The sequence below is a fragment of the Macrotis lagotis genome, chromosome 8 (assembly GCF_037893015.1).
Source record: "Macrotis lagotis isolate mMagLag1 chromosome 8, bilby.v1.9.chrom.fasta, whole genome shotgun sequence".
Classification (NCBI taxonomy): domain Eukaryota; kingdom Metazoa; phylum Chordata; class Mammalia; order Peramelemorphia; family Peramelidae; genus Macrotis; species Macrotis lagotis.
The window spans coordinates 450655-473074 of record NC_133665.1 but is presented as its reverse complement, the minus strand read 5'-3'; the positions used below and the strand labels follow the sequence as shown (position 1 = coordinate 473074).

The 22420-nt window shown below is 39.7% G+C and overlaps 1 protein-coding gene across 4 annotated transcripts in view; it reads right to left on the bottom strand.

Annotated features, from left to right (window-relative positions):
* The window catches only part of LOC141495153 (protein unc-13 homolog B), a 369137-nt gene that overhangs the window by 29513 nt on the left and 317204 nt on the right, over positions 1–22420 (bottom strand). For all 4 annotated transcript variants that reach the window (XM_074196148.1, XM_074196150.1, XM_074196149.1 and 1 more), the window contains 5 exons: positions 15652–15698; positions 11614–11692; positions 9066–9140; positions 6181–6400; positions 104–331 (listed from right to left, as the gene is read on the bottom strand). In XM_074196148.1, the coding sequence (XP_074052249.1) occupies positions 104–331; positions 6181–6400; positions 9066–9140; positions 11614–11692; positions 15652–15698 (649 nt within the window). The remainder of the gene's footprint in view (positions 1–103; positions 332–6180; positions 6401–9065; positions 9141–11613; positions 11693–15651; positions 15699–22420) is intronic.

The following is a 22420-nucleotide window of genomic DNA, read 5'->3' as shown; positions in this document are numbered from 1 at the left end:
TTTTATCAATGCCCATCCCAGCTTTTTTCTCCACCCTACCCCAATGCTACCTCCCTCTATTTCCTAATCCCAACATCCCTAATCCTCACCAGTCTCCCCTTACCAGTGATGGTGATCTTGGCTGACCACTTGGAGGTACCATCTAGCACACTCTGTTTCACTGTCTTCATCTGCTGTGCATGAGCAACTTTGCTCACAGTAAAGACATCTCGAATAACATCAAAAATTTCTGGTTTATTTCGCTCACGAATTTTCATGCGATCTTTCATAGCCATGATGATATTCTGAGTCCGGTCCTCAGCTCCATGTTTGCAGCTTTTCTCTGCAGCCCCTGAGATGTATCCAGAAACAGTCAGGAATATCAAGTAACATGACCACTGGGGCACAAGAGTCTGGCACAAGGAATGGATGAGCATAGGTTTGACTGAGGATTAAGAGTGAGGCTCTAGCCTGAAAGAAATCACTCTTCTCCAATTGATATCATAAGGATATTCTGAGTTGGATTTAGGCCACAAAGGAGAATTAGTCTCAAGGTTAAAGGTTATATAAAACCCTTATATAGCTTTGTAAATATTCACCATTCTGCTTAGCCAAGGAAATCAGAGATCAAGAGCCTCACTCTACCAGTTTTACTCCCAAATGGAAAGTAATAGAAGAAACAGATACTCCCCAGCCCCAAAAGTCAGGGAATCCCAGTAAGTGATTCAGGTACAGATGAGCTAACCAGAAGGAATCCAACTGTTTAGTGAGTAGAGCCTAGAATTAAAGGTCTGGGAATGGCTTGAGATATACCAATAGTAGCTAATAATCCAACCTGTCCTTTTAGGTCATAATAAATGTGATTGGAAATGCTGGGAATTTTAAGTAGCACTTCTGAACCAGGGGAAGAGAGGTAAGGGGAAGTGATGGAATTGTTTCATACATGTGACTTTTTTTTCTCCAATTAGATTATGAGTTTTGTAAAGGCAAGATTCACATATTTTTCTTGTTCTATTTCCCTCATATCATAGTCCAGAACAGGGCTCAGCTCCCAAAGGGGACAGAGTACAAACTTGTATGTTCCCAAACCCTGTTCCAATGACCAAACTATCAAAAAGATCTAGCTCCAAGGTTTGCCTGGAAGTTCAGAGATGGGGACAGTTCAGTCTGAGTCCATGCTAGTCTATTCCTAACTATGGGCTATGCTGACAAGATAGTAGGATCCCAAATATTTGGGTAGTGGTAGAACTGAACCAATTTACAAAACAAACAGAAGCAACAGATGACAGTATATATTAGTTTAATAACCAAGACGAAAAGAGGAGTCAGTGCCAGGTTCTTGACTGGTTCTTTCCTCCATTTCAAGCATTTGAATATCTAGAGAAACCAGAACTTTAAGAGTTTTCTTCTATCACATTATATCTCTACTCAAAAACCTTAAATAGCTTTCTACTGCCTACCATCAAAATTTAAACTCCTCAGTTCTCCTTCATGGTCCTCTGTAATGTGTCCCTACCTCATTTCTTGGTACACTCTTCCCCTCTACCCTCCCTTCAAAGAGTCATTTAGCCTCTGCTATTCTATTATTTTTTAAAATTAAGATTCATTGCTTTCATATCACAGTCATTTCTCAATAGACTTTTCCCCTCAATGACCTCCTACCGAAACTCAACAAGCTCTTCTTTGCAATAAAGAAAATCCAATTAAGTAAAACCAACTAAAACATCAATCACGTGTGACACTATGGAATATTCCATACTCAGGGTACCCTATCTCTTCAACAAAATCTAGAAAATGAATTTCTAAGAGTTTCCTATAAGTCTTACCTTCCCACTAATGGAAGGTTACAAGCCTATAAAAGGCAGATATTATGTCTCATATTTCTTATGTACCCTTTGTGGTGCCAATAAACACACATTTGTTGATCTAGACATTGTATTTGCCTTATATAATGGTGGTTCATTTTGAACATTTAAAGCATGTTCTCTAATTTTATTTTTCCTTCTTTAAATGCCAGAGCCACAAGCGGCCATCTGATTCAGATCCAGGGAAGTATTGATTGATGTGTGCCCTTCATTCTCTAAAGAAGACCATGACATCAGGGGAGGTGATGCCATGACAAACACAAGAACTGGATTTCAATGGGGATGGGGTGGGGATGGGCTAAGTCACCAGCCTCACTTTCTCTTCCAGAGCCATTTGGGTTCAGTGGTCAGATATGAAATCAGGACAACTGGAGATGGCTCTGGATGTGAGGCAGGGTTAAATGACTTGCCCAAGGTCACACAGCTAGGAAGTGCCAAGTGCTTGAGGCCACATTTGAGTTCCTGTCCTCTGGACTCCAAGGCCGGTGCACCACCAGTTAAGTAAAGGAGTGGTGACAGAAGGTTACTTCTGAGAATTTTCCCTGGCACTATAATACCATTTCCTTGTGAATCAAATTCCTTTCTCCTTGTGATCTGGAATCTGACAATTTCAGAGTGAACTTTCTAGAATCAAAACTACTTCCTATCCAAATGCTATTGGTTTTCAGGAGCTCAGCAGCAGCTGAGTAGTACTGGTTCCCAAAATACTGGGCAATAATATCTGCTGCTGTCTGGACTACACCTTTTATCTGGACATCCTCATTCAGTTACACCTGTGTACCTACGGTTGGGTTTCTTGTTCTTCTATATCCCTATGTCCAACTTCATTCATGGTTTAGGGTTTCATTTAAAGCCTTATAGCAGTAGAGACACAATATAAACAAAAAAGGGATATAGCTTGGGGTCACTGTCCTTGAAAATGGTCCTGGCTATCATATCTCACAGGGATTTTATTTCAGAAACATTCTCTGGTCACAGAGTGGTTGTCAAGGCTTTCCCAGGATGCTCTGGGAATTAAAATGGACTCATAATTCCTCCACAATATGAGACTAGAATTGTTTCCCATAGGAGGAACCAATAATACCTACCCCTACAGGGCTATGGGCAGGCTTTGCCTACATTCTCTTCCAGATGACATAACATGAACAATATCTTATCCAAATAGGCTACAGAAACTCAGAACTCCTTATTAATTAGAGGAGGCCAACTGTTCTCCCCTTCATCCCCCCACCCCTTGAGTTGCTTCACTGGAGGTTAGGAGACTAGCTTCTCTAATGGGAAATAAATGCAAAAGTTACCAGGGTACCATCCAAAGTTTTGCTTCCTCAGACTGAAGCTAAAAGTCTCAGAGGAAAGAAAAACATCAATGCCCACTCTGTAGAGAAAAGAAGCCCTAGGATTAGGAGGGAAGGGATGCTGTCATGTAGCTAGATAGCTAGTTAGCAAAAGGGTAACCTTAGAAACATAGCTTAGATCCAACTTTGCAGAGGTATCTGACTCAATTCAACCCCTGGAAGCTGGAAACTTGGGAGCCAATGTCACTACACTAGACCTGAAACCTAGCTTCAGTCATGCCAGTCTTTCTGGTCCAGTAATCATCTTGCCATGGTGGATTAACTCTGCTGACCTGTCTTGATATACATTCCAAAGAATCTTCCATCCTTTCTGGCTTTTTCTTATTCACACTCCATGTTTGGACCTTTTAACTTTAGTAGCATAACCATTCCTTGAACAACAATGGCAATAACTACTAGTATTTATAGAGTACGTTAAAGTTCACAAAGTATATTCCCAATAACAATCCAGTCAAGCTGGTTGTACATGCATTATTGTCCCTATTTTACAGTTGAGAAAACTGAGAAGCAGATCATACATCTAGTCCGAGATCCTACAACTAATAAGTAAACAAGCTGGGATTGGATCCTAGGCCTTCTGACTTTAGCCTGGTATTGTTTCTACCAGTTTCACTATCCCCTTCAGTTTCTCTAAAGTAAAATTTACTTGAATTCTTTAGCATCTATATTTGCCTTTGTTTGATTCTAAACAGACTACATGGGAAAGAAAAAAATTGAGAAAGTCTATGATGGAGACTTCCTTCCTTCAGACTTCCTTCCTTCTCTTCTAAAAGGGACTGGAATTTGAACTTAAAATAATAAAAAAAATGTGTAGAGACAAGACAAAAATAAACAAGGTGGCTAGTGACAAGCCAAGAGAAGAGCTAAGATCAGTAAATACTAGTGATAAACTTCATTGTTAGACTAAGGGTTTCTTGTAATTTTCACATTTGCTATTTTTTCCCACTTACCTGTTTTAAGTGTTACTAGCAATAAAAACCCTTAGAAATTCACAAGGGACTTGAGGCTTGCATCAGAGACAAAAAAAAAATAGGCAAGAAGTGGAAAGAATAGAGCCCATTCTTCAATGGGTCACTGAGAAAAGGAAACATTGATTATAGGACCATGGAATTAGAGCTATACTAGAACTTAGGACATCTAATCTAAATCCTTCATATGAAAAAGAGATAGACAGACAGACTTAGGTCCCAGAAAGGCTAAGTGATTTATCCAGGATCACACCAGTAAAGAACAAGCTGAGATCTGAACTCGGGTGCTTTTACTGCAAATTCAACATGCTTTCCACTTTCTAACACTCTTTTGCAGAAACATTAGGCAATAGCTAATGAGGAAAACATGCAATCCAATTCCTGGGAGAGGAGAATTGTGACATGCCCTTCTGCCTGCCTTTCTGTGGGGTTAGGGAGTATGATACACTATGTCTGAATCTGTTTCATATCCTTATTGCAAAAATATCTTTTCCTCTTTGAATATACTGTGTTTGGGCTAGGAAGCAGTAAAGAGCCCCAATTACAAACCCACACAGACTCACAGCAAACTGAGATATAACAAACTATGTAGAATCTTGACTTCTTCCCAAGCATTCATTGGGCAAGGAACAGGGGAAAATTAAAAGGGTCCTTAGAAAAATAGATTTAGACGTGGAACAGACCTGCATAATTATCTAGTCCAATTCTTTCATTTGAACAATTGAGGAAAATTAGACCCAGAGAGATGAAGGGATTTGCTCAAAGTTAGAGAGTCAAAATTTTCACCTGGTCCTTAGGTCCTGGAACACTGTAGCTGAGAAACTGCACTGCTCTTTGTAGTAGTACTTCCATGGTAAATAGCCCCAAAGGTCAGGTGTTCACATGACTACATGTTATCTTGGCTTTCCCAAATACCTTAGACTAACTGAAGTGTTAACAAAAGTAGCAATTAGACTATTTGATTTGACTCTTCCTGAAGCTTCAGGAAGGTGAAAAGCTTTTTGAAAGACCTCCAGAAGGCACCATGACCAACCTCTCAGAAATTTTCTCTACCTATCCCCATTACTTTATCTGTTCTGGTACTACAGAATATGCCCAGGGGGTTATACTATCAAGAGTACCTTAACATTATTTATCATTTCCAGGCATCTTTATTATGAAAAAGGGATGACAATCTAATTTGAAAGAATCCTAACACCTTCCTTTCCAAAGAGCTTTGAACCTGAGGGTAAAGACAGAATCATACCAAACCACCTAGACCCTGCTCCTGCTTAGCCCCAGCCATAGAGAGAATGGAAAAAAGAGAGGAGACAACGTCACCTCCATCATTTCCTTCTACATGAAGTCTCTCTTTTCTCAGCTCTAGTGCTTTTTTAGAACACATATCTAACAAAGCTACACTTGCAACCATTGATTTGGAAAGTTTGGAGCACAAAAAAGTAATTTCCTCCTGACCTTGACTCTTTTATAATTTCTACTCCTGGTTTTCCTATCTGGGAGAACCCCTGATAAATTAAGAGTAAATCAACCTTTCCTGGCTCCTGAGACTGAGTTGGGGAGGTGAATCATGATAGTTCCAAGATCATGCATCCACTATTATCATAGGCACTCTTCTTCCTCTTGGGTTGAGCTTACCAAAGCCATTTGGGAAGTAATGGCAAGGAGGCATAAACACATCTCTCAGGTTCATATTCCTCTGTTCATCCTCTCTCCACTACAGACTGCACCTCCAAGGCCCAAGCAACCCAGGAATGATGTTTGCAAGGGACTCCTAGGAGATCATTAAAAGCAGCCACTAACAACACCCCCAAAACTCTGCCTAAGGAGTTCCTGATGCAAGAATTGCAGCCCAAATAGGCCTTTAAGGACCATCTCGGGCTGTTCCTGTGCAAGGAGAAATCATATTGCTAGAAGAGTCACCATGGAGGGTGCTGCCTTCCTAGAGCTGTTAGTCCTTTTCTCCACACCTCTGGTCCACCCACAATCCCAGTGGGCCCAGGCAGCATCACTCACTTTGTAGGCAGTCAGCATTGAGCAGGTCCTGGCATTTCTCATGGCACTTCACCCCACACTCAGTACAACGCATGCCCTGCCGGGCAATGCCCCACAGAAGGCCTTCACATTCATAGCAGTAGGTAGGGGTGGTTGCTGTCCACACCTCAAAGTTGTGAGGAGTGGTGCAGGAGATAGGGTAGATCAAGGCTTGCAGGGTTTTCTTGTACACATGAGATTTCTGAAAAACACGTATCCCACACCCCATCATAGTTTACTTTAGGTCTAGGCAGGAAAATCCTAGAGCGAAGATTTTTTTTAAAAAATACCAACCAAGAGTTTCAGAGAAGTTGAATATAGATGCAAAAATTTAAGTTTTAGCAAAGAGATTACAGCAAATTATTACAAGGCTAATACATTGTTATAATTTATTACAAGATGATAAATTAGGATTTATACCAGGTAGGCAGAGATGGTTTAATATTAGGAAAACAAGCAACAAAATTGACCATAACAATAACAAAACTAACATAAATCATTTGATTATCTCAATAGATGCTGAAAAAGCCTTTGACAAAATACAGCACCCATTCCTATTAAAATCATTAGAGAATATAGAAATAAACGGAGTTTTTCTTAAAATAACAAGTAGTATCTAGCTAAAACCATCAACAAGCATCATATATAATGGGGATAAAAGTAGGAGCACTTTCAAAAACAAGGATGACCATTATTACCACTATTATTCAGTAAAATATTAGAAATGTTAGTTTTAGCAATAAGAGAAGAAAAAGAAATTGAAGGAATTAGAATTGGCAATAAGGAAGCAGAACTTTCACTCTTTGCAGGTAATATGATGGTAAGCTTAGAAATCTTACAAAATCCAAGAAAATCAACTAAAAAAACTGCTTTTGAAAAAAATCGACAACTTCAGCAAAGTAGCAGGATATAAAATAAAGCCACATAAATCATCAGCATTTTTTATATATAAATATATATATATAAACAATACAATATACAATACAATATATATAAACAATACAAAATTAAATTACTTATTCAGAGCCATACCAATCAAATTACCAAAATCTACTTTTCAGAGCTAGAAAAAAATAGTAACAAAATTCATCTGGATCAACAAAAGGTCAAGAACATCAAAGAATTGATGAAAAAAAATGTAAAAGAAGGTGACATAGCTGTATCAGATCTAAATCTATACTATAAAATGGGAGTCATCAAAATTGCCTGGCCAGTGGATTAGAGTAGGTACAAAGAAACAGTAGTAAATGACTATAGTAATCTACTGTTTGACAAACCCAAAGACTTATGAACTTCTGGGATAAGAACTCAATATTCAACAAAAACTGGCAAACAGTATGGCAGAAACTGGGCATAGACTCACATCTCATACCCTATACCAAAATAAGGTCATAATTATACATAAGGGCAATAGCATAGACCAATTAAAAGAACAAGAACTAATCTATCCATGGAGAGAGGAAAAATTTATGACTAAAAAAAGAGAGATTGCAAAATGCATGATTTTGACTATTAAATTTAAATTTTATATATAATTATATATATAAAGAAATATATATAAATTAAAAATGAAATTAATGAAACTGATGCAGCCAAGATTAGAAGGAAAACAGACAACTGGGAAACAGCTAGTATTTCTAATAAAGGATTCATTTCTAAAATATATAGAGAACTGAATTAAAATTTATAAGATTACATGTCATTCCCCTATTAACGATCAAAGGATATGAACAGGCATTTTTCAGATAAAGAAATTAACACTATATATAGTGATATAAAATGCTCCAAATTATTGATTAGAGAAATACAAAATAAAAAATTATGAGGTGCCACCTCACACCTATCAGATTGACTAAGAGCAAAAAAGGAAAACAATCAGTTTTAGAGAGAATGTGGGAAAATTGAGACATTAATGCAGTGTTGGTGCAGTTGTGACATGACCCAGCCATTCTGGAGAGCAAGCAGGAACTATGCTCAAAGAGCAATAAAACTGCAAATTCTCTGACCCAGCAATACCACAACTAGGTCTATATCCCAAAGGAACCATAAAAAAACAGGAAAAGTTTCACATGTTCAAAAATATTTATAGCAACGCTTTTTGTAGTGGCAAAGAATTACAAACTGAAGGGATGGCCTAATAATTGGGGAATGGCTGAACAAGTTTTGTTATGTGAATATGATGGAGTACTATTGTTCTGTAAGAAATAATGAATTGATTTTTGAATTTTAGGGAATTATGGAAAGAATTATGTGAACTAATGTTGAGTGAAGTGAGCAGAGCCAAGAGAACATTGTCCACATTAACAACAGCATTGTAAAAAAGGTCAAACATGATAAAGGCAGCTTTTTTCAAGGAGAACCCTGAGAGAACTGTTATAGACAATGTCATTCACATTTAGAGAAAAAAACATGGACTCTGAATGCATACTATGTTTTTTAAAACTTCTTTTAAGCTTTTCCTTCCTCTCTCATAGTGTTTTTTCTTTGCCCTTAGTTCTAATTCCTCTTTTACAACATGACTAATATGTAAATATGTTAAATCCAAATATACACATCCAACATGTACAACAGACTGTTCACTGCCTTAGGGAGGGAGGAGAAGGTGGTAGCAAAATGTGGAATTCATAAATTTGTTAATGGATGAATGTTGAAAAACTACCATTGCATGCATTTGAAAAAATAAAATAAAATTTCAATTAAAAAAAATAACCAACCAAGGGTCTCAGGAGAAGTTGGCTTTCCTTTCAACAGCCCTGGCAAGGAAGCTACTAATGATTATATCTTTGATCTTAGCTTGGTCTGGCCTGGCCTAAGCCCAGAACCCAAAGTCCAGAGCAGAAAAATAGCTTAAAATCATTAATGCTTACCAGTTCTTCATCTTTGAGAGAGGTCCGTGTGGCCAATGCAGAAGTGATTCCTGCCTTCCGGGACTGGACCAGTGACTGTAAAGAGAAACAAGTCACCCACCGTGTCAAAGGCTAACAAAGCTGAGTAGGATATAGGGCCCAGACTATCAATCTGAACCCCTCCAACTCCTGTCACTCACTCTTTCCAAGACCCAGTAATTTGGATCCCAAACTAATGTCCCTGCTGGTTGCCCCTAGTCTCAAGTTCTTAGGGAGACTATCCCCTAACAAACTGTGCTCACACACACACCCTCCACAGCACAAGCTATTATGGAGTGCATAGTCTAAAAGGCTTCATTTTCTCCCATTACTCTAGGATGTTCTCTCCTTCTGACCAAAAGAGCTAAGCCACAGGTTTAACTCTAAGGTATAGGGGGTAGCACTGGTAATAGAAAGCATTTTAGATCAAGAAATGAGGTTTGGAAAGGTAGGGGAGAAATTTGCACCTGAATCTGTCTAAGTTACACACAGTGATCCCAATGCCACCCTTAGAAGCTTTACTTATGCTTCTCACCCTTGGTACCAACTCCTAGGACCCAAAGCACCCAGAAAAATGACAAGATTTCAGAAGTCCAATGGGCAAACCAGAAAGCAACTGAGAGGGTGAATGACAGCTGTTCTTCCAGTGAGACCCAAGGCTTCACCCCAAGGATAGCCACCTGCGCTGCTAAGGGTTGGCTTGTATCAGTGAAGGCTGAAGGCACATTTCACAATATCAAACTAAAACAAGAGGAAAGGTTGGGAAAGGATACACAATGGCAGTCTAAGGATGTTAGGGAGGGAGAGAAGTCTGATAACACTCACCATGGCCTGTTGAGAGGAGAGCAGAGAAAGGAACAATAGGATATTAATGGCCCAGCTGTGATGGATACATTTAAAGTGATAACCAAGTAGGGTTTGCCATTGGCCTTCTATCCAAATCCCTTCTGACCTTAGACAAATCTGTCTCAAACCTAGAGCTCAGAAATTTCTATCATCTGTGCCTGCATATCATCCTGCAGCATAAAGGACTAGAAGTATTGATCTTAGGTCTGAGATTCTTGGCTGAGACAGGATAAGGACCCAATGCTAGACTCAGAAAACCAGAACCAGAAGGGATGAAAGGAGAGTTCATGTAGATAGAATAGGGACAGGAGATCCAAGGAGGATTCTGCAAGTTAAATGTGAGTATAGCAACCCTGTAGGTCTCTTGTTGAAGCTTTCCATTTAATCCTTGGGATAGACACAATGGGGCAATCCAGAGTCCTAATCCTTGAGAAGGCCAAGAAGTACCCTTTGCCTTTGGGCAAACCTTCTCCAGAGAAAGATAGCTGGTAATTGACTGAACAGGAGGAGAACCAGGCTTGAAGGTATAACTGAAAGGAAAGAAGAAAGGAAATCATCTGGACAAGTAGCTTAGTAGTTTTACCACACAGAGAGAGTGTTAGTTCTATTTACCATCTTTTATAGTTTTAAAAGACAGACAAGGTTTCAATATCTCAGTACAATAAGAAAATATATTACTGGTCTGAGCAGTTATAGGGACCAGAGTTCTCCATCCCATGTCATAGGAGTTGGATTATCACCCAAGAATATGGCAGAAGAGGAAAGGTATAGGGAGAGAAAAAGAAAAAAAATTAAAGAGGAATTTATTGACTCTTAGCAGAAGGCAAGAAAGAACCTGCTATGGGACTTTGGGGGAATTATATAAGAGTCTTTATATCACATATCTCTGGAGGAATCATAGTGCAGTGGAAGGAAATCTGGAGTAGGAGTCATTAAGACCTGGGTCTGAATGTTTACTCACTGTGTCACCTTGAAGATGGAACCTAACCATCATAACCTAGATGGCAATGGGACTCTAGCCTCAGAAACTTCACAAGTAGAAAAAAGGGTCTAATCATCCTGGAGATCTAGGGGGAAGAGGACTGACTTTATCTAATACAATGAGAAAGAGCGGAAAGGATAACTATAATCCCTCAAGCTCTGTGACAAGGTATACAGTTGAGGGGGAAAATGGTGTTTAACATAATCTAGAAGTTTTTTAGAAAGCCTAAAGAGAAAGTATGGAGGCTAATTCCCTACTATCTAGTACAAATGTATTCCAACAATAGATCTCCACCAAGGATCTGGAGATGCATAGAGGCCAAGGGCTCCTCTGGATCAGCCACTGTTAGATGAACTTCCAGAAAAAAAAAACAGGATCCATTTCCCTGAAATGTTCCCTTAATGGGATAGGATCCCATTCCACATGTGTTCCCAGAAAGATTTGACTTACACTGAGATCATGTACTCTGATTCCTTCTCAAAACAAGTTTTTGAGAAGAGTCAAGTCCCAATTAGGCAAGTTTTTTCCACAAAGTCTATTTAGCATGTGTTCAAGAAAGAGTCATTAGCAAATTGTCCTCAGGTCACTGCTGGGAACTTAGTCATCATAAAAAGTGAGACCAAGTGACCAGTACATATCAATTTCTGCAATGAGATATTCCGTGTACTTTGACCTCTGAGAGCAGATTTGTACAACTCTTACCAAGTCACTGACAAGGGGAAGTGGCTTCTTTTTGCGAAGGTCTGGCATACTGTCAATACCATAGAGTCCACCAGCTGACCTAGAAGGACAAGGAGAGGGAGATTCAGAACTAATATTAGCCTGATATGAGGAAATTCCACTCCATTTACTTCATTTTTTCCCATTGCCCAAAGGCTTTCAGTAGAACTAGCAAAGTGCAATAAAAGCACAGATCCTCAGAGGTGGAAGGAACACAGAGGTCGTCCTCCAGTCCAACTTCCTAGTTTTTGCAGGAGTCAGAATGTCTAACAAGTGGTCATTCAGCCTCAGGCTCTATATCTCCAACAAAGGGAAGCTCATTAAATCCCCAGATGGCACATTCCAGATGTGGAACGGACAGAAGCCATTTAGGAATTTGATTCTGAATATTGTGCTCAATAGTTTCCTTTCTTGTAGGCTATTGCATGCACAAGTCTCTTTTCAACTTGACTGTGAGAGCTATAAGGCAAGGACCATACTATCTCCTTTTCTTGATATTCTCCACCAAGCCCAGCATGGGATTAGATAAATGGATGGAACTCTGCTTATTTTAACTTATTTATCAAATGGGTAGTTCCTGAATCTATGACCTTTGGTTAGTGACAGACTCACAGCAGGAGCAAGCTTCTCGTAGCCACAATTTCAAATGATCAGCCTGCATAGTCTACTCTTAGGGATGGGTCACAGACACTGCCCCTCAACTGCTACCTTTGCTGAGGGAAAGGTATGATTTAGATAGTTTTAGGAGATGAACCTTTAGGAATTTTATAAACATGACACTCTCTCTCTCTCTCTCTCTCTCTCTCTCTCTCTCTCTCTCTATATATATATATATATATATATATATATATATATATATATGTATATTCCCAAAAGCTGAAAGAAAAAAGCTAATATGAGAGCCAATAGCCAATCATGCTTATCCTCCTGAGTAACATTTCCAAAATAAGAGAACCAAGGAAGTGGGCAGCTCATATGGCAGGAGCCAAAGTCTAAGCATGTACAGACTAACTGTCCAACATGGTAACTTCTAATATCCTCAATATCTGGTGTATAGCCTTCCATGGTACTTGGGATACAATCTTATTTCAGCTTTTTCATGACTCATTAAAGAGTCACCACTCTATATATGGGAGCTAGACTCTGGGAATGGTCTTAGGTCTTCCCAGACAGATTAGGAACAACACTAGAGACAGAGAGGCAGTATTCAGTGCAACAAGTTTGAACTAAGAAAACAAGCTCCTTCAAGAAATAGAATAAATATAATTCATGTAGGGCACAAATCTATTCACATAAAACAAAGAATAATATGTAGCAGTTGTGTTTCAATGTTTCATGGAATTATAACTGTTGGAGTAGATCATAAATCCTATATGACTTGGTAGATAGTCTTTTAGAACTGTTATGGTCAAAAATTCACTATTAGGAAGTTAACTAAAGTTCAGGGTGATAAGGCACCTTAGACCTGGCAAGTCTGCTCCTAAGACAACAGACATATGCCATCAAAGGACCCATAATCACAATATTTCTAGATTAATAGAATGCACCAGAGCTTGTGGTTCCACTGGCACAGCCAGAAGAAGCCAGGCTCACTGTTATGGGTGCTGTTGGGATATGAGGCAGATTCAGAGTCAGATTATAGTGGAGGGAAGAGAAAAGGAAAGAAGGGAGGTAGAGAATGAAGGATGAAAGGAAAGGATGAAAGGAGAAAGGGAAAATAGAAAATAAGAGGAGGAAGGAGAGAGAAAAGGACAGGGAGGGAACTTTAAAGGGTTATTAATTCCAGTGTCTTCATTTTCTAGATAAGAGTAAGAAGGTTAAATGGCTTGCACAAGGTCACAAGTGTATACTTGGGGTGAGATTTTGAATTCTGAACTCCAAGTCCAGAGTTGTACTCACTATTTCCATGCTGCTTCAGAATTAGGTTACTATTTGTATTTGGTAGTTAAAACCAACAACAACCACTAACAATTAAACCAGAAGTGGTCCTTTGCCCTCTCCATTGAGACTCTGGGACCTGGGAGACAGAGAGGTACTATAGGCATAAAGGGAGGTCAAAGCTCAAAATGGAATGCCAAATGCTAACTCCACCATCAATGCTAGCTGTTGAAACAACTACTTAATCCAACTTCCAAGATACCACACACATAATCTCAAGACGAATCTAATTGAAGCCATGGTTGTAACTGGGTATTTAAGTTCATTTTGAGGATTGCCATGGGATGACAATGACTATTTGGGAATCCATGATTATTGTAGGAAGTCAGAACTTAAGGATTTTCTTGGGAAACCAGAGGCAAGTCAGAGAACTGGAAATCCTTGGAGAGGAAGCCCATGAGTAAAAGGATATAGACACAGCTGCAGGAGTTAGCTCTGCCTTAGCTAATATTTAATATGGGATTTTTCATAATATTAATTCCTAATGCATAGAAAAATAGTCAAACACATATCATCTTAGGCCAAGGAATCCATGATGGACTCCTAAATACAGGAAATAAGAAAATATCTTAAAGGGTTGAGCTGAACATAAACACACTGAGTCAATACTATAGTAGCACTATGATATAATATCATATGACACTAAGGGGTATTAAAAAGTATATGACTAAAGACTAGAACATAATCTGTGCTCTATGTCCTTTCAGGTTTGGTCACCTCCAAAATGTTCAGAAATTGTAGGAGGAAATAAAATCACAGATCCATAGTCAGAAGGGACCTTAAAGGTTATTCAGTTTAATCTCATTTTCACAGTTGAATATTCTGAGGTCCAGGGGAAACTCTGCCTTGCCCAAGGTCATATAGGTAATAAATGTCTGAAGGGCTAGAGAAAAGGAGACAAAGAAGAGTATGAGAATGGAGGCTATGTTAAAGTAAGGAACTTTGCGATGTATAACCTACAGAAGAGAGGGCTAAGAAAGAATTTAGTGATGGGGGGGGTGTTAAAGATCTGGGTGATAGGAAGCTTGATCACTTGGTTGTGAATAAAAGGAAACTGTCTGAAAGGAAAATGTAAGAAAAATTCTTTGGAATATTTGGAAATAAGGAAGAACTTACTTGCTACTTAGTACAGAAATATGTCAGAAATGCATGCATATATACTACAGTCATTGAATTTGTTATGCTTGATTATGCATATCTTTCAAGAAATTTTTTTAAATGAGGTGAGGGTGGGAAGGAGAGAAACTAAATGTCTGTTCAATTAAAAAAAGAAAGAACTAAGTTAATATCTGGCCTCAGATACTTAATGATTACCTAATGATTACCTAGCAGTGTGACCTTGGGCAAGTCACTTAACCCCATTGTCTTGCAAAAATAAAAATAAAAAAAGAAAGAGGAGGAGATGCTATAGATGTGAAATGTTACACTCACTTTCAGATAAGGTCACTGTATTGTTTATTTTATTTAACTGTTTTACTTTGTTACAGGAGATCTCTCATGAAGTGAGAGAAATCTATAAATGTTTTTAAGGCAACAAAATAAATATCAATAAAACTTTTTTCTACCAAACTTATTGAGAGTTATGAGGGAAATTAAATACTAGCAAATGGATAGCCAAAGAGTGTAGAATTGTGTCTTATGGAGCTCTAGAGGAGATGATCTTAGTGACTTAATCATCTTATTACTTCAAAGGTCAGGATATGAACAAATTTTTCATGAGCTCTTTCAGTTCAAAGACCTAATGATTGTCCCTAGTAACGAATTTCGCAAAAGGCAAAGGACTTTTTTCTACCCAGGATCACCTTGGCCTTGGTCCCAAGATTCTCCTGTCTTGACTTTATTCTAAATAACACTGATTTAGAAGCTACCTTTTTAGTTGGGAGTGATCTCAAAAAAATTTTTTTTTCCTGGTTCTCCATTCTTTGACTTGCTATATTACTTGTTGCTGGATTGTCAGGGGTCAGAAATAAAGAAAAAACCTTGGGAACCAATCTCTTTTCTATCTCATACATGCTCCTCCCCCCCCAAAAAAAAATCTAAGGAAAGGACCATAAGGAAAATGCTGTCCTAGGAAGTACTTACCCACCAGGGAGCCACAGCTGCCTAGAGGGGTCACCATCATCAGGAACCTTCAGAGAAGACAAAGAAAGTTAAGATAAGGGGGACAAAGAAAGGCCTAAGTCTTGTTATAACTTAGGCTGGGAGTAAGACAGGTAGAGAGAGATTCAGGAATCTGTTTTCATGGAATATAGTTCATGCAACTTACAACACACAAACATTTGGACACACAAGACACACACAGGCACGGTTACTGGCAATGTGTGCCTGGATCTAACAACTCCACCCCAAAAACATTTCTGCCTGATACCAAGAAAAGCAGGTTGTAATGACATGGACCATTAGTAGCAACCCATAGAGATTTTTAAGAGTTTGCTCAGTGCATCTGTTCATCAGAAAAAATGTTTTCACTCTTCTCTGCTATATATACTTCATGCAAAGGATTCTTGCTTTATTTAGGATAAGAGGTTCTGTGCAAAGATAAGGAAGAAATTTACACATAAGGAATCATCTCAGGAAGAAGACAAAGACTACCTCATAATTTTGAGGTCTAAGATAGGTAAAGTGATTCTATCAACCAACTTCTACCCTAGGCTCTTTCCTTTAATCAAAGGAAAATTTCTCCCATGGTTCTGAAGCTACCTGAGGGAAAGATCATATACTTTTCATCTCTGTATCTCATCTGCCTTCAACAGATCACTTCTCATATAGTAAACACATAGTAAATGGTTGCTGAGTCAATTATTTTAGCTCAGGATCCCTGTGGGGATCTAAGTCATGATGGTTCTCGTGACTGGCCACAAAGAGGTGGATCACAGGGCAGAGGTTTTAACTTTGAGACAGATACCTCTAAGTCAATGAGTCCTAAGGCCCAGTTGTGTTTGGACACTAGTCTCCTTTGGGCCAGTTGGAGTTTTCCCTTCTGAGAACTGTCCTGATAAACCTCCCAAGGAAAGCACAGGTGGCTCTGATGAAAACCAGTCATGGTGGTGGGTGGTGGAGAAGGGGAAAGGGGAGGATCTGATCTTTGAACATAGACACAGACACTTAATTAGATATTCAAATGAACAAATTTGGTGGTCTAAGAGCATGGGCAAAGTTGGCTTCCAAAGGGAGATAAATACCTATGAACCCTCCCAGGGAAGACGGGAAACAGCAGAGTCAAACAGCTTCAGATTTAAAGTCATTCAAATTTAATGGGGAAAAAAAAATACAGATGAGTAAGACCATTAGGAACAAATGATGGTTTTTAGGGTGTTAAATCCAAGGTTACCTCTAGACATGGAGAAGCAGTAAAGAAGGGATTGTTGGCCCCAGCTAAGCTACAGTAATAGACTAGAATGAAGCCTGACATCAGGGCCAGTAATGCCACCAACATCAACTGAGAAGAACAAGCAGAAGCTGCCCTCTCTCTGCCACATGTCAGGTAAAGCAAGAGGAAAAAGCCTGGACGTGTCTCCTCAGAAAGCTTCTCTCACAATTTGTGAGGTATGGTCTAACATATGCTTACTACAACTGGGAAGTTGGGTATGTCTCACTATCCCAAAACAGAGGAGGCCAAGCTCAATGCTAGTACCGATGATCAAACCTGAAGCAATGAGGAATGGGCACAGCCAGACTTGTATGCTTCACTCGGAAAATTTCTCCGTCCTTTCTCAAGGGAAAGTAGGACTTTACCCCTTATTTCACATCTTGGTCCTGGTCACTCTCAGCAAACACAGATACCTTCCTCAAGCTCCTGGAGATTGGCAGGACCACTGAGGGCTGGTCACTCTGCAAGCCAGCTTGTTTAGAATCCATCTGCTTCCCTGGGCTAAGCTGGGTTTAGAGGCATGAGTACACACACGCACAAGCACACACACCGAGCCCCAGCCCCAGACACACACAGCCAGCCACACACACACACTCACACACACACACGCACACAGAGGCAGGCAGCCATGCTCACACACAGACACAGACAGACAGGCAGCCAGCCAGCCACATGCACACATGCGCAGACGGGCACACACACAGACAAACAAGGCATAGACATGCATGTGCACACACACACACAGACACAGACATACACACACCTCCCACCACACTAGATGACTTTTTTTCTTCATTAAAAGGATCTGTTACCAGAGATTCCCAAATAGACCTGAAGAACACAAAGGCAATCCCCAGAGCTGCTGCTCCTCAGAAGAACAAGTTGGGGAATTCAGAAGGCAAGAATTTATTTGCCAATGCCAGGCTGGTGTTTTCTCACCCAATAATTTTACCTATTATTAAGAACTAAGGCTACTGAGAAAGTCAAAGGGAAAGATGACCTGAAAAAGCAAAGTGTCTGATTGACTTCTAGAAGAAAAAAACATACCCATCTGGGATGGGGTGGGGGATTGTAGGCAGGGGATGCACAGCTGAGAGCTTGATAGGAGGCCCTGGGACCACCTAGAATGGGAGAAGGATACATAGTTGAGAAGGAAGGGGGTTGGCCCTTGAACTACCTGGGGAAGGGAGGGAAGTACAACTAAGAGCTCAGCAGGGGCCCAGGACCACCTAAGATGGGGATGGAGGTGAGGGGAATGAAAATGAGGAGGAGGATGCATAGCTGAGAGCTCAGCAAAGGACCCTAAGCCCACCTCTCCAAGATTAAAGATTTTAATACTGAGCATTGTACAGAAGAATCTGAATTCATTTCATACAGTAGGGTCTTTTCTTCCCTACAGTGGATCCTAAAAGTCTAGTCCAGGCCAAGTCCTTCTAAAAGCAAAAGGATCCCAAAGATTGAGAACATCCAATGCCATATCCCCTCCCAACTCCTTTTCTTTCCTGAGGAAATATAAAGTAGAGGGCTAGAGTGAGCACCTACTATCTTTGCAACCCCCTCCCCCTCCTAAAGGTCAGATCCTTTAAGGCCACAAGAATATCAATCAGCAGTCTCAGAATAGGCTAGGGCAGCCAGGGTCCCAAGAGCAAGCAGCCAGAATTAACAAAAGCTCAGCTCCAATCAGGGGCTAAGGCTCAAGACCCAGATAGTCAATGAACTATTTTAGGTTCTCCTTAAGCATGGCTTCTCTTCACTTGAAAGGATCCTAAACTTCAGTACGTGAGCTAGCCTTATTGGCACCAAACTCTGAAAGCCAACGTCCCTTCTTTTCTGAACTCTGGCTAGGACTCAACTAGGTATTGAGAACACTGATACCATCATACACATTTCAGGCATTGGATGAAAGGTTTATAAAGAGGATCAGAAGCATCTGATCAGCACCAATTTAAACTTGGATCACTGTCCTTGGTGATTTTACTGAATTTTGCAATGGGATGCTGATCATAGGAGCTTCAAAGAAAACAAGAAAGGAACAGCTTAAAAAAAACACTTGGGAAAAGCTATATGTTAAGACTCAAAACAAACACTTCAAACTGTTAGAATCTGCTAGTCTGGGTGAAAAATATGTTTAAGAATCTCCAAATCTCTTGAGCAAACCAAAGGCAAACACTGTCCTATGGGAGTCAACTGAAGACTGAAGTATCTGGACCTTTCCCTTCCCTTTCTCTCTTGGCCACAATCTGTCAAAAAAAAAAAAAAAAAGAGCCCAGCTTCAGGATAAAAGCCACCTTTTGGATGCTCTCAGGCTCAAACTCCTGGTCATTAAAATGTATGTGAAATAGCACTCCAATAAGGCGTGTACAAAACTGCTGAGCTTGGCCATGAGAATACACTCAAAATGAGTGAATGATTCAAGGTCTTTTTCAAGAGTCAAGATAGGGCAGAATGACTTGGACAAGGTTTCAAAGTGTGCATTTGATAATGATGTCCCGTTGGTGTTGGGGGTCCATCTGAAGTTTTGAGAAGTAATTCAAGCATCTTGACTTATCACAAAATAAATACAATGAAAAGTAGAGTTTTGGCATAAAAATAAATATTTTAAAAAATTAAAATAGATATTTTAAAACATTCTTGATTATATATCCATCTCTGAGGGGCACCCAAGAAAATTGCCTACCATTTCTACCCTTACTCCTGGCTCTGGGTAGGATATAGAAATACCAGAGGAGGAATATCTAAAAAGAAGTAATGGAAAATTTATTTGCCATTTGGGATGGCTCTCTGGGAGAAAGAGAGGGTGGAATATAGGAGGAAATTTTAACAATGTTTATAAAAGATATCAAAAAAAATCTTTTTATTAAAAGAAGCAATAGAAGAAGCTGTCCCAACAGTCTCCAAAGGTTCTGATTACTGGTAGACTCTGTGATGATTCTGAATTCAAATCCAATCTTAGACATATACTAGATGTGTGACCCCGGGCAAGTCCCTTACCTTGGTCTCAGTTTCCTCAACTGTAAAATAGGGATAATAACAGTACCTACCTTGAAGGGTTGTGAGGATCAAATGAAATATCTGTAACAAGGGTCTATCATACACAGTAGGCTCTACAGAAATGCATATTCCCTCTTTGTCCCCTGATAGAATAGACAGTCCAATGGAAACTTAAATTTCCCTTCTTGGCCTGGTGGCCCCTGCACTAAACAGATTCTTATTTTCTACCCTGGATTTTTTGCCAGAAACCAAACATGCTGAATGCAGGAAGGACACAAGGCATCTGAAGGAACAGAACATGCATGCACATCACTTTTGGGGAGATAACACGAAGTGTCTGCAGGCAGAAGCATGCACAAAGCATGCACACCCCACTTAGGGGACAAACAAAGAGCCATGAGACATGACCTGAGAGGCTTGTGGCCTTCCTTCTGTAAGGGAAAAAGAAAGAAGATAAAGAGGAAAGGAGAGGAAAGAGATTAAAGCAATTTCTGAATATCAGTGAGATGCTAAAATGACTGCTAATCCTCCAAGAAGATCAAGGATGGGATAGTTGAGACCTGAGGAAAAGGGAGAGAAGTTTGAGAGTTTGGACTAATGTGCTCCCATCCTGAGACCCTCAGTTAACACATGGTATCTCCCAGGGTCGATGACAAAGACAGGACAGAAATCCTTCTCATGAAAGGACAGAAACCCTTGGGATCATTTCCCTTCTCCATTGGATTCATTCCATCAATTTAAGTCAAGTAGTCATACTAAGGGGATGGGGGGGGGTGTCACAGACCCAACAGTACTCAGAAAGGTCTTTATAGCAGAAGCACAGCTTTTTCAGGGACAACCTCATTCTAGATTAAACCAATTCAACTCTTTCCCCATCAGGATATAAGCACCATTCATAGATTCTCATCCATGATGCCCCAGCTGGAACCTCGACAACTCATCTGAAAAGCTCTAGGTCTTAGGGATCAGTCTGTAGTAGTAACCACTCTGACCAGTTTCCTATCAAAAAAGTACCTCTTAACTCTTCAAAGAACAAATAAGATAAACACCATCATCTAATCATCCAAAATGTCACATCCCACCCCTGTCTCCTTCAGTTTGTTCAAATTCTACCCATCCTTTATGGTCCAGCTCAGAGCCCATCTCTTCCATTAAGTCTTCTCCAACTCTTCAGGATCATATTGATCTCACTTTTCTATTACTATTACCTCTATTACTATTACATTAACTCAGTTGTCACAGTTCAACACCTAATTGTCCTCCAATTGTTCTGTGGGTGTGAGTGTCTTCACCTCAGCTAAATTTTCTCTTGTGACACCTGCCTGAGAAAATAGCTACTTCCCAATCAACAGCTGGTGGGAGAGCAAAATTTCAGAAATTGCATTAATGGCAGAGCTGATTGTATCACTTTGGGAAACAGGGACTATTTATTTCATGTTCTTCTCCCCTTCCTCCTGTTCCTGTGAGGCAGATGAAGATAGAGTCTGCTTTGCTCACTCCTCTAGGGATGTTCAAACTTCTTGCCTCAGATCTCTGAAACAAGACAAGCTCTTCTGTAGAATCCAGGCCAACTCCACCCCAAGGACAAGTTAGTTTCTTTGACTCAGAGTGTAGGGCTTCCTATTTTCTCATTTGTTTCTTCAAGAAATATCACTATGATTGCTGTCCTGGGACAGCAGAGGCATTGAACAAAAGAAGGCCAGACTAGAGGCCATCTGAAGACATCAGAGTTAGTGTCTACAGTTACCCCAATTCCTCTCACTCTATTTTCAGTGAAAGTGGATGATCAAATATGCATGGGCACATTACCTAGCTTACCAGCTCTAGTGAGTATACAAAAAGGAATATGGTGAAGGAATTCTGATGCAATAGAAATATCAGAGGGTAAAACCTAGTTATTTCTGTTTATCAGTTATAGAGACCTTTTCGAATACTAACTTCTTGTAGCTAGCTTCCTGCCTGGTTCTACCTAAGGACTTAAAGAGAATTGTTCTTCCTTTCCCCTTCAGGAAGCCCATTTAGCTTCCCCCCCCTTTTTTCCCTTAAATTTATCCACAAAATTTTTCTCATTCCCAAGCCAGCACAAAAAGCTGGCTATACCTCTCTGGCAGGAGTGGTATATGCCCATGCTTCCCAAAGTTAGAGGTCACTGAATTTCAGGAGAGTGTCCAAGAGTCTTGCCACAGGGACATGCCCATTCACCCAAAAGGAGATCTTTCAGTTAGACATTGAATTTTCTTTCATTATTTCATTCATTTATCCAAAAAAAATTTACTAAAGTGCCTAAGAGAGAGAAAGACATATATAAAAGATGTTACAGTCTAGTAGAGGAGAGAAAATGTAGACAGAATTACAACACTATGTGTTAAGTTTCATATTAGTGAGATTTAGGCAAATTATTAGACCTCCATCCAAGGAGAGGGGATATTCAGATAGAGTCAGCTAGATTATGTGAATATTCACATATATAGTACCTGCCTCCCTTTTCTT